The sequence below is a fragment of the Leopardus geoffroyi genome, chromosome C2, assembly GCF_018350155.1.
Source record: "Leopardus geoffroyi isolate Oge1 chromosome C2, O.geoffroyi_Oge1_pat1.0, whole genome shotgun sequence".
NCBI classification, from domain to species: domain Eukaryota; kingdom Metazoa; phylum Chordata; class Mammalia; order Carnivora; family Felidae; genus Leopardus; species Leopardus geoffroyi.
In genome coordinates this window covers 125,619,547-125,632,335 of record NC_059333.1, presented here as the reverse complement: position 1 = coordinate 125,632,335, position 12,789 = coordinate 125,619,547, and the positions used below count along the sequence as shown (strand labels likewise).

The following is a 12,789-nucleotide window of genomic DNA, read 5'->3' as shown; positions in this document are numbered from 1 at the left end:
GCAGACTTCAATTCATTGGCCACACTGGGTCACATGCCCACCTTTAAACCCATCCCTGGCAAGCAGATAGAGAGTCTATTATTGGTTTAATCAAGCAACCCCTGAGCACTGGGTTAAAAAAAAAAAATCAAGGTCTGATTAACCAGGAAGAAAAGGGGGAATGACTGTTGGCTAACCAGTGAGCATTTTCTGTCACAGATTTTATGTTGCAAATCAGAGAATAAATGATAGGATAGTCTACAATGAGTACAGGGTCGGTAACACCAATCAGGGCCACAGAAGAACTTCAAGATATCTGACCTAGTTACTTAGCTCAAATCCATCTTCATATATCTAATAAGTATGCCCTATGTTTCAACATCTTTAAACAAGTATTTCAGCAAGGCAGTATGGTAGACTAGGATTAGAAAGACCTATGTACCAATCCTGTCCCCATGACGTGCATGTACATAAGTGACGTTTGCCGTGCCATTCCAAGGTGGCTTCATCTTGTGTCTATTGTGGAGATTAATAAACAAAGAATCTCAGCGTGTGATAAGTACCCCAGAATACAAGGATTGAGATTACCTTTTAAATTATAATCCTAGGATTATAAATGGACTGTCCTGATTTATTTGAAGACTAATCATTGCTAAAATTATCCTACTGAATTTAGCTCTTAAACCTAGGTTGATAAGGGAATCAATCCACTCCACAGCATAGTAAGTACAAACCTAAAAATATTTTTAGCAAAGAACTGCTGCAAGATATATTTGGTTAAAACCATAATAACAAACCAAAATAAGTCCTCATCAGCAGACTAGACACACTGCTTTCTGATAAAAGTACGAGTTTAGGGGAATTTATTGACATGAATGTTGCATTAGCAGAGACATTGCAAATGTTTACCCAGAATAAATAAAGACAGTAAATAAGTACAGAGTAACTTCCAATGTCTTCCCATCCATCTACATAACATTCTCATACTGAACTTCATGAAGTCCCATTTTTAACCTCTCACTCCTCACCTCCAAAGCCTACCATTTTCATTGCCCATCTGATAGATTGCCAGCCCCTCATTCTAACATCCAGTGATACCATGAATTGGTCCACCTAACCCTTGACCTTTACCCAGTTCATATGGAGTCCTGCATCCCATCCCCACACCTGCCCCAGTGCACAAACCTCCCCACCTGACCTACCTCCTTCCCTCCCCTCAGTCTATGCAATCCTTCCCATCCTTTCCTGAAGGAAGACAGTCAAGACCCCTGTTTAAGGAGCCTTCTATTAAGATATAGCCCTCAAGGATCCACACAGTCTCCCTTCTGCCTCATACCATGCTTGTGCTGAGAGGATTAGGATAGCAAAAGGAGGACTCTTGAGTCAGACAATACCTGAGTTCAAATCTTGGATCCACCACTTACTAGCTCTGTGACTATGGGCAAATCCTGTCTGACATTTTTAGGTCTCAGTTTCCTCATCTTTAAAATGAGGATAATAACAGATTTCTCCACCTAGGCTTACTGAGTATTAAATAAAATAATGCAGATAAGGAGTTTTTGCATCAGGGCGCGCCTGGGTGGCTGAGTAGTTTAAGCATCAGACTCTTGATTTTGGCTCAGGTCATGATCTCCTGGTTCGTGAGATACAGCCCCATGTCAGGCTCTGTGCCAAGGGGAAGAGCAAAAGTGAATACAGGACATCCCTGCAACCCAAAAACATGAAGGATAAACCCTAGAGGCTAAGATGGGACACAAAAACTGGAACTCCAAAACTGGGAAAGTGAAGGGAGACCCCAGGCACCAGGCAGAGAAGCACCTGTTCCAGACTGCAGCAGTAGGACTTGAAAAGACTCATGTTAAGCAATGCTGCTATCATGCCATCTCTTCAACCTGATGAAAACACTGGAAGGTACACTCCAACTAAACCTTAAAGTAAATGAGAACAGGAAAGATGTGAGAGACAGAAGCTAGGAAAGTCAACCTAGAAGGAAAGGACTTTCCTAGAAGGAAAGGATGTCTCCAAGAGACTAGAATGACAGACTTCCCAACATGGCTGACTTAGTGTGCAATCGTGTGAGGGTCTGGGGGACAATTATGGAGAATCAGTAACAGCTACAAAGCAAACCAAGTAGTGGGGGACTAGGACAATTTGTGGCAAGTACATGAAACTAGTCATAATACACTACAATGCCCAACTGTGAATATTTGTATAGTAATAATGTAAATACTGTTAATTGAACCAAAAAGGCTGTAACAGAACTCCCCTGAGAAGGTAGAGGGAAAGCAGATGGCATGGGGGTGGGGTCAGAGAACTACCTTCTCCTATCAGGCCAGTAAATAACAGTCTGCACATTTTTTAGAAACAGAGATGTGTAGAGGTTCTCAAAGAATGGAAAATTACTGTCTTTGGAAAGAGGCTCTTTGGGGATTGTGAAGAGCAGGAGTTTCCTAAGGCAGGAGACTTACCGGTTTTTAGTACTTTCTGACTATTTATTTATTGAGAGAGCCCACATGCCAATGAGCATTTAGTGGGGGAGGAGCGGGGGGAGGGAGAGAAAGAATCTTAAACAGACTCCACAATACAGAGCACAGTGTGCATAACCTGGGGACCCTGGGCTCACGACCTGAGCCCAAATCAAGAGTCCGATGCTCAACCCACAGAGCCACCCAGGCACCCCTTTTCTGACTTTTTAAATTAAGTGATGATATTATTTCATTAAAACAAAATTTAAATAACAAAAAAGAAAAATTGATCAGCATACTCTAATTTTCAACGTACTGGTTCCTCATCAACTGAGCGCTAATTCATTTTTTACTTACAGATATTTTCACACTTTATTGATCAGGATCAGGGCTAACTAAAGAGCAAACAGAGAGTGAAGTGGTATCATTTCAGAGGTGCTGCAGAGGCTCCCTCAACAGTATTGGTAACATCGCCCCATGACAGCCACACTGACCTGGGCCTCCAGCAGCCCTCCCCTTAAATCCAGCTTTTTGAGGCCCTTATTGGCGCCTTGATAACTAGTGAGCATGTTAGCTCCAAGAAGAGGACAGAAGTGAACAAGACACAGTTTGGGGATGAAAATGCTGACAAGCAAAATGGTGTTAAAGAAACTGGGAAAAGAGCAAGAGCCAACCCCAGCAAGGCCAAATGTGTACTGGTAAGACAGAAGTGATAGAATTCAAGACAAAACGGGGGCCCTCTGCACAATTCTGCCAAGAGTCATCTGGGATCACGTCTGGAAGACACAATCAGTGTGTCACTTAGGTTTATAGCGTTTTATTCCTGTAAAGCTCTTCCCATTCAGTTATCCAGTTGGAGCCTGCAGTGGTTATCCCCCAGGACAGCCTCCAGTGATCCCACTTCCTGGTATTTGCATCTTTGTGCAGTCTCTTCCCACACTGTACCAGGCTTCTGTCTTGGTCCCTGTCAGATCATTTGCACAGGGAGAATCAAGATGCCATGTCATGAACAGTCCCTAGGAAGAGGCCCATGTGGTAAAAAACTGAGGCCTCCCACCAACAGCCCCATGAGTGAGCCTGGAAGCAGATCCTCCAATTCAACCAAGCCTCCACATGACTGCAAACCCAGCAATTTTTACATTGTACTCCCTTAAGAGACTCTGAGTCAGAACCATCCACCTAAGCTGATCCTGGACTCCTGACCCTCAAAAAACATAGGAGATAATAATAATTTGTTGTTTTAAGCCACTAGGGTTTGGGGAGTAATCGTTACACCAATAGATAAGCAATTCCAGGTTTGACAGCCGGCCATGGTGAAATTATTATCCCCATTTTTCAGAGGAGAAAATAGAGGGCAAGAGAAGTCAAGAAATTTGCCCAAAGCCTCACAATAACTGGGAGACCTAGGTCTTGAAATCCCATCAACTTAACCATCAACTTACTCAACAAATATTTCAGTGACTTCAGTATCAAAATAGTAAGGATTGTTGGTCTTCAGAACATGTAAAAATGATGCTTTAAAGAAATAAGGACATGAAAATAAACATGCTTAACGTAGCACCTTTTGCAAATGCTCAGTGCCCCAATATATCCTGCTATTTAGGTTGTGAGCAGAGGTAGGTACAAAAAGAGGAACTGTTACTCTGATCCTTGATTGGGGCTTGTTGCCAGAGTTTGGTCTTATCCTCTGCAGCACATAATTTGTGATAAAATTGGCAAGAGAATGTATGCTCCAATAACTTGGCCGATTGCATTAGGCAAACAGAGCCTTAAAGAGTATTATTTATGATAAAAGCTGACCAAGGATTCTTACATCAGAAGAATGGAGGTGGGGGAGCCCTAATGCATGTGAAACACCTGAATGCAATAAAACCCAAGGCAGAAGCATACAACATTGACGTTCTTTTGACTTTTATTCTAGCACAAAATGTACTTTCTGTTCTTATAACCACTGGGATTTTTTTTTTTTTTAATTCTAAGAACCATCACTTGCTCACATACAAATCCTCTATTTCTCAAGCTGAGATATTCAAGATGCCTATATGTAGCGTCAGTGTCTCCAGAAAGGGCCAGCTCAGAGGCTTGGCATTCTCCACAGGGAAGGAGAGTAAGTCAGGGACTCATCAGGTTGTCAATATCTACTGAATATCAATGGACAAGGTTTTGGAATCTTAACAACCTATGACCATCCCTTGTTTTTTCCCTCAGCTTCCTGAGGGGAGAGGAGAGCTAAGAGGAATCCAAAATATTCAGTAGGAGTAGCCTTATTCTCAGAGGCATTGCCAAGAGCTGACCCCAGGGCCAATAAAAGTTTGCCCGTTTATAAAGTTTCTGGCCCATAATTTAAGGCGAGATTCCTCCATAAATAGAGTGTCTCATAAACAGTATTTTTTGTTTGTGGTTCTAGGCTTATGAAAATAATTTTGGTGTGTCTCATTCCAGTGACTTCCCAGTACACTTAGAATAAAACCTAAACTCCTTACGGAGCCTAGAAGGCCCTGAATAATAGGCACTGCCAACCTCATGCAGTCTTTTCCTTATACTCTCCCAGGGTCCTTACATCCTTCAAGTACCCTTGGTTAGTCACTCCTCCAGTTGGTGGTATTTCCTGCTTCCCCTACTTTATCACCCCTTTATCAGGCTGGCTCCTTCTTGTGTTCAGGTTCCTGACCACCCAGTGTAAAGGAGACTTCCTCCCCTCAGCCCATCTCATCACCTCGATTCACTTTTTGTCACTTAACACTATCAGAAAATAACATTTATTTAATTATACAATCATACCATCTGACCATTTATTGAACAGTTCCTACATGCCAAGCGCTGTTTAAGGGCTTTCACTGTATTAACTCATTTAGTCCCAGTAAAAAATCCATTATGCCCACTACAGGTGAGGAAGCCAGCACACAGGTTAAGAGCCTTGCCTGAGGTGATGCAACTACTTGGTGGTGGAACTGGGAATCAGCCCAAGAATTTGTTTCTTGTTTTTTGTCCGTCCTTCGTTGGGCTTAAGCTCTATGGGAGAAGGACCTCCGCAGGTCTCGTTCACTGAGGTATCCCAGCACAGTGCCTAGCGCACAGTAGGTGCTCAATAAATAACCTTTTAATGAATGAATGAATAAGATTTCAAAGCGCTTACCGTGCCCCCGCCCTTCCATTTTCTGGGATAAGGGTGTACATGTTAGGCAGTCCTCTATTAATTTGCCCCAAGTCGGCGAGTCACGTGATCTTTGCTTCGCCCAGACCCCCAGCTAAGGCAAGGCGGTTTGAAGTATCAAAAAGTCTCCTTACCTGGGTGCGCTCATGGTGCTGAGACAGAAGGGTCCTTCAGCCCAGTCAAGCACACTGCCAGATGGGCGTTGCAAACGTGAGGTTGCAGGCGCTCCAGGCATCTGGAACCCGGTTAAGTTCGCTTTCTCATTGTTTCTTGGTGGAAGCCGCGCCCTCCTGTGCCATCTTGGCTTCGAGGGACACTTGGAGTTTTAAAAAACTTCAAGACGAGTGGGCTGGGCTGGTTTCTGGAGGGAAGACCCTAGCGCAGTTACCAGAAAATGTCTTAATAGGACCAGAGCCCCGGGTCTTTTCGGGCACTGTAGAGATATGAGATAGGTCTCTGAAACCGGGAGAAAGGTAAAACGCAGGGATGCCAAATATTACAATATTTTTGGTAGTAAGAAAAATTTGAAGTTTATGATTTAACCAAGGTGCATTATCTCCCAACATCAATTTACTATCTTCAGTGTTGGCTTCTTGGTTGTCAACACTCACGGGTGGGCTGAATTATAGCACCCGTAAACACCTGAGTGTCCTCGCGTTCATACTCCGCGCAGCGAGCGCGGGCGGCACGGAGGGCCCCGAAACCGGAACCTGGAACTTCGCTCAGTTACTCTCTGGAATCCCGGAGGGGCCGCGGTAAGCCGCCAGGGCTGGCGTCCTGTGAGTGCCCCGCACCTCCGCGGATCCCGACGCAAATGAGTCTCCTGGCCTCTTAGCAAACAGGCCCCGCGCGAGCCGCGTGGCCAGCTTCCCTCTTGTCCTCCACCCCATGACCGCGTTCTCCAAGTCACCATTTGCGCGCATTCTTCTCCGCACTCGGCTGTCATTCAGTCCCGGAGGCGGTCTGGGAGCAGAGACCTTCTGCCCACCAGAGAGGAGGAGGTGGGGGCTGGAGGGCGGCAGAGCGCGAAGGCCAGGCAGGTGGGTGCGGGCCTGGGAGCCCGGGACTTCCGCGTTTGGCTCAACCGGGTTGCACCTGGGATCTTCCCCGCAGCTGCAAGGCGGGGAAAGGCCTGTTGTAAAAGTTTAAGTCGGAGCAGAAGGAAACCATAAAGCGTCTCCTTTGCGCTCCGAGTTGTGCGGACACTGGGCATTTAAAGATGAGTAACACGCCGCCACTGCCTTCGAGGAGTTCGAAGTCTGGGGGACTGCACGGGCTGCTACAGGGCTCCACGCGAGGCTGGGGAAGAGGGCAGGAGATAGAGCAGGTGTAAGAGTGAAAGCATAGAAGGTGTCTTAGCCCATTAAGGGAATCAAAGAAGTCTCCCCAGAGGAGATGAAGCCTTCAAAGAGATCCGAAGTACGGAAAGGAGTTGGTAGAGAGGAGAGCGGAAATGGTTCCTACAAAGAAGGACCTTGCCGGGGGCGGGGTGGGGGGTGGGGAGGCCGGACGAGAGGGAGCGGGGCTAAAAGTGGATAGGGTCGTGACCTCTGAGGCCTCTCCACTTCCACACGAACAGGGACGGTTCGCTGGCAGCATCCCAGCTGCTCAGCTGTGCAGATACCAGGATTAGGCCGGCACGCGTCGCGTTTTCAGTACCTGCGCTGCGAAAAGGTACGTGTACGTACCTTTACGTACGTGCGCGGATTCTCTAGGTAACCGCCGCAGTGGAAAGGCCGCATCCTAGGGAGGTCTCCAGCTTTGGGGAGTGGCCTGGCGGCCCGAGCTTCAGGCTGCGGGTAAAGCAGTGGGCGTATTTAGGAGTCTTTTTTCCTAAGACCTGTTCCAGCGGTGACCAAAGCCCCTGGCTTTCCCCAGGGGCCATCACTCCAAGACGTCTGCCCGTGGTCTAGGCCTGGCGAGAAGGCAGAACTTTGAGGGATGGCGCAGAAGAAGATAGAGGCATGGGCTGGAGACAGCACCGTGAAAGGCTCCAGGATCACGGGAACTCCTGCGCAGGGCCCAGAACTCACGAGTCTTGAATAAACCCGTAGCCAACCAGCACTGTGTACGGGTTGTAAGCGACTCTGCCGTGCGTCTAGGAGACGTTCGGATGCCGGGCGGGGAAAGCGCGGCCCTCAACCCTGAGTTCCCTCCCAGCAGCACGGAGTTCAAGTCTCAAAGCCAAGACGCGCAGGGGCATACTGGCTCCCTCCAGGGTCAGTGCAGTCTGACCCAGGCTGCCTGGGGCTCCCGAACCCTGGGAAGTCCTGTGGCTTCCTGCCCACAAACTGCCACCCCACCGTTGCTTGCCCTTTGTGCTAATCCGCTCAGCAGTTTTGGATTACGAACCAGAACGGAGTGTGAGATGTTTAGAAAGTAGCACAGACCAGAGGCGGAGGAGGAAATTTGAGGAACTGAAGGAGGGCGCGTGCCTGCCCCGAGTGACCTCGGAGCAACAGGAATGAGTTGGCCTGGAGGCTGAAAAAAGAGTCTACGACCTTGTTCCTGGACCCCTTCCAGGAGCAGTTTCCTAGAGGCTGGTTTGCATGAGCCCATTAGGTCTGTGTGTGGGTTTGGTGTCCCCCGAGGGTTCCAGAGTGAGTTGGTAGGTCTCGGCCAGACGCCATAGCTCTCTGCAGATAGGAGCACTTCTGTCATTCTTTCCTCAAACTGGTGAGATCGCCCAGTGGAACGCGAATTGCCTGGATCTTAGACCTCCCATCCCTGGCAAGCTCGGCGTGCAGCGCTTAGTCCACAGGCTAGTCTGACCTGAGTAGGGGCTGCCTGAGACCCTTGGAAACCCTCCTGCGACTGGGCTGAAAAGCGCCTCTACTTCCTGGTACGCCAAGCTAAGTGAAACTTCTTGCAGAGAAAACAGGGTTAGAGAGCAGGATGGAGGCCTGGGGCTGTGCTGAGAGGACTTTAAAGACCGTGCACCTGCTCACAGGTCCAGGCGGAGGTGGCAGAGGTGGCGCACTTGGCGCGACGTCTATTGTCAGGGAAGCCAGGTCTCAGACCAGATCCTAAGGGGAACAAGCCCAGGCGGAAAGATAAACCTCACTGGAGGTTTATCTGCGTGGCAAATTCCGATGACTCCCATAGTCTAGTGGAGGGGTGCACCTTGGCTCGCTCTACCATCTCATTCTTAGACCTGGCCCCATGTGGGGTGGAAAACAAATTAGGGGGTTTCAAATCCCATACAGCCAGCATCACCACTCCCTACTGGAGTCATTTGGCATATCACTCAGCCCTTCTCAACCTCAGTTGCCTAATCTGCAAAAGGGGCATAGTGCCCACCTCTCTGAAGAGTGCGCTCAGGATGAGAAATACCACGGATCTAATTGTAGGAAGGAGACATAAAGCCTTCGCCTCAAACTTGATGCACTACCCGCTAAAGAAAGCCCCTCTCTCTCTACCTACTCAATTTCTGCTTACCTTCCCCACCCCCAAACCCTCCAAGCCTGCGGAGCTGTGCGCTGTTTCTGGTCGGTCCTCCCGAGAGAGGCTGGTGCAAAAGCCAATAAGCCTGGAACACACGCAGGTCCTGCTGGGCCTGGGACAATGGTTTCCATTTAATAAATATTTCCCCCAAGGGCATTTCACATTGAGCAGGCAATTATTCAAAGGAAACAGGCACGCAGGTTGGCTCCGCGGGTTATTTCGTCCTCTTTACCCGAAGAATGCTCATCTGACGCAAGAAACGAGTCTTGAATTCTCGCTGAGTGGAAGAGGTGCCCAGGGACAAATCGACCCTGGGTGCGGATACAACCTGAGACTCTATTCTAGGGCCTCTGCAGAAGGGGCAAGGGCAAAGCCCCCACGCCCCGCCGGGAGCAGGCCCAGTCTCCAGGCTGTCCTTCCGGTTTGGACAAATGTGGGGGGGAAATTGTAGGTCTGAAAACACTAAATAATGATATCGGACATAGGAATCATGATGGAAACCCTATTCCCAGCCTCTCCACAAAAGTGAAGAGAGGGTCGCCGGGCTCTTCCAAGCATTTTAAAACTGCACTGCGAGACGGGAGGCCTCCCAGCAAAGGGTTAGAACGCACCGCTGTGCCAGCCCAGGAGCCAGCGCTTCGCCCAGGCGCTGCGTGCTGGGGCAGGGGTGCAGACGGAGGCGGAGGGACACCCGTGACAACGCCGCCAAAGGACCCCAAGGATATGGTTAGAAAAGTTTATTTCGCTTTTTAACCTGAGTTTGATATATTCTTTTTCTTTTCCGAGGATCTTTGACAACGGGGAAAGTGCTGTCCTTGCATTTCCTGGCGAGGCTGTCCTATTTATCAACATGCGCTCTCAGCTCACTCCCTTTGCAGCCCCCTCCCTAAGTCTTTGTATTTGAAGCCCTAATTCTGCTCTGCACGACCGACCTGGAAAGGAAACCAGCGCGAAGAGTTTTATTTGTTGACAGTGCCAGAAACAATGTGGAATCCGAGTCCCCAGTCCTGAGCCGGCCGCTCTGTTCTCTCCCTCTCTCTGTCTTTCCCTCACACCTCTCCCCGCCCCCACTAGTCGCGCTCCCTCTTTCCTCCCGGACGCGTTGGCAGGTGCGCCCCCTTGCCTTCTCTGCAGCTGATTGGCGCCCAGGTTGGGGAGTCACCGCCCCGCGCTTATGTCAGAGTGCGTGCTGTCCGGGCCCACCTCGCCTTTGAACTTCGCCGCTTTTGGCTCCCGTTCACCAGCCTCCCCGCATTCTCAGCCAGGTGCTGTGCTAGGCGAGGTAGCTCCGGGAAAGCCACGGGAGGGGGGGAGGGAACCACAGCGGTAGACACAGGACAGAAGAGAACCAGAGAAGGCGAAGGTGGAGAGGGGGAGAAGGAGGAGCTTCCTGCCCTCGCCAGCAAATTACCTGGCCACTTAATCCCAGAGACTCCGGTACTTGGGCCCCAGCCTCCAGTGCCGGCAGCCCCCCGGCCGGCTGCCCTCTCCTCCCCCGCCCTTCCTGAACTCACTCGCCCCCCGGGGTCTGCCTGGGTGCCGGGACTGGCATGATCAGCTGAACTTTGCGGGGTTAGCGCTTCTTTCTGGCTTCCCCTCAGCGGTGCGGAGGCGAGGGGAGCGCAGATAACCGGCTCAGGACGGACAAACCGGCAGACAGACAACCGCGCCCAGTCTCGCCTGCAGAGCCCCTACACTCCCCACCCCCACCCGCCTAGCCTCCGGGACCATGTCCAAACCTTCAGACCACATCAAGCGACCCATGAACGCCTTCATGGTATGGTCCCGAGGCCAGCGGCGCAAGATGGCCCAGGAAAACCCCAAGATGCACAACTCAGAGATCAGCAAACGCCTAGGCGCTGAATGGAAGCTTCTGTCCGAGGCAGAGAAGCGGCCGTACATCGACGAGGCCAAGAGGCTACGCGCCCAGCACATGAAGGAACACCCTGACTACAAGTACCGGCCGCGGCGCAAGCCCAAGAACCTGCTTAAGAAGGACAGGTATGTCTTCCCCTTGCCCTACCTGGGCGACACGGACCCGCTCAAGGCGGCGGGCCTGCCCGTGGGGGCCTCCGACGGCCTCCTGAGCGCGCCCGAGAAAGCCCGGGCCTTCTTGCCGCCAGCCTCGGCGCCCTACTCCCTGCTGGACCCCGCGCAGTTTAGCTCAAGCGCCATCCAGAAGATGGGTGAAGTGCCCCACACCTTGGCCACCGGCGCACTGCCCTACGCGTCCACCCTGGGCTACCAGAACGGCGCCTTCGGCAGCCTCAGCTGCCCCAGCCAACACACGCACACGCACCCGTCCCCCACCAACCCGGGCTACGTGGTGCCCTGTAACTGTACCGCCTGGTCTGCCTCCACCCTGCAGCCCCCCGTCGCCTACATCCTCTTCCCGGGCATGACCAAGACTGGCATAGACCCTTATTCGTCAGCCCATGCCACGGCCATGTAACCCCCAGCCTAGCCCGCCAGACCTGGAGGGTGGCCTGGAAGCGGGATCTGCACCCTGTCCTCTGCGCCTAGCCCGGGCCTCAGACGCCTCCGGGTCAGCCGTGCTGCTGCCCGCTACCCTACCCCCAGACTCTGCCTCTCTTCCAGGGGGATGGTAGGGGCGTCCTCCCGGACCCAAGGCGCAGACAGGTGCCAGAAACTTGCGAACATATGACAGCTACACAGCTGCCCTTACCCCAACCGTCCCAAAACAAATCTCCGACTGTACCCCCTTTGGACAAAAAAAAAGTAGGCAGTTTTGCTTTATTTGTTTCCTTCTCTCTCCTCTGATGGGCTTTGGACTCCAGAACTCCCAGATCCTGGTACTATATCTAGAATATGCATATATATTTTTTCTTTTGCACCCTGAAGAGTTAGCTGTGTCTCTGTGTTTTGCCATCAGACACAACTAGGTGCCATTTGCTCTTTATGTGTGGGGGGAAAGGCTTAAAAGTTTAAAACTACAGAAAGGGAAATATTTCTATTTAAAATCATGCTATGATAGTGTTTGCTTCTTTAAAGGTAAAACAAAGGGACCCACATGATTATTTTCTTTGTATAAAGCAGTGCTCCTAGAGACCTAAGTTTACTTTTAGACAGAATGTCGGGTTCTGAAGTCAGGAAGTAGAAAGTGAACAAAAATTAAAAGAATAAAAACATCCTAAATGGTCATAAATGTTTTGACGATGTCTTGGAAATGTACCTAGAAGGATTTCACCTCCTTACTCTGTTCATTTGTTGAACAAAGACGTTTTGAATAAAGACAATCTGTCATTGCAAAAAGTAACCTTTGATGTGCATAAAATCTGAAGTCAGGAGGCCCTGCCCCAGGGACGGAGGAGTTGGGTCTGGGAGGTTTAGAGTGCACAGAAAGACTCTAGCAGTGGCGGCTGGCCTTGAGTGGGCCCAGTCTGGTGGCCTGCAGGCCAGGTGCAAAGGGGCCCAAAGTCTGGGATTTGTCCTGATCGCGCCCTCTGGACCCGCTTTTTGCCTTTAGAGGCTGGACAAAGGTATCCGTCCCTCGGATGTCACTCCTTCCAGGCGTCTTCACAAAGTGGTCAGACCACTTCAAGGAGCGAATGAACTAAGACAAAGGCTGACCCAGACCTCTGAGATCTGGGTGCATTTTCTTTTCTTTTAAACCAAACTCCAAAAGAATGGAGAAAAGCGCAGTCTACTGGGAACCAGTTGCGCACCAGGCACCGAGTCCCTCGGTGGGTGTTTTTAAGTCCAATGCATGGGGAAGACCGGTGGAAT

The 12,789-nt window shown here is 50.2% G+C and overlaps 1 protein-coding gene across 1 annotated transcript; it reads left to right on the top strand.

Annotated features, from left to right (window-relative positions):
* The first annotated feature begins 10,405 nt into the window (after positions 1-10,405).
* SOX14 (SRY-box transcription factor 14) lies at positions 10,406-12,319 on the top strand. The gene has a single exon (XM_045437128.1). It carries the CDS (start codon positions 10,772-10,774, stop codon positions 11,492-11,494), a length of 723 nt encoding a protein of 240 aa, XP_045293084.1. The 5' UTR covers positions 10,406-10,771; the 3' UTR covers positions 11,495-12,319.
* Positions 12,320-12,789: the final 470 nt, after the last annotated feature.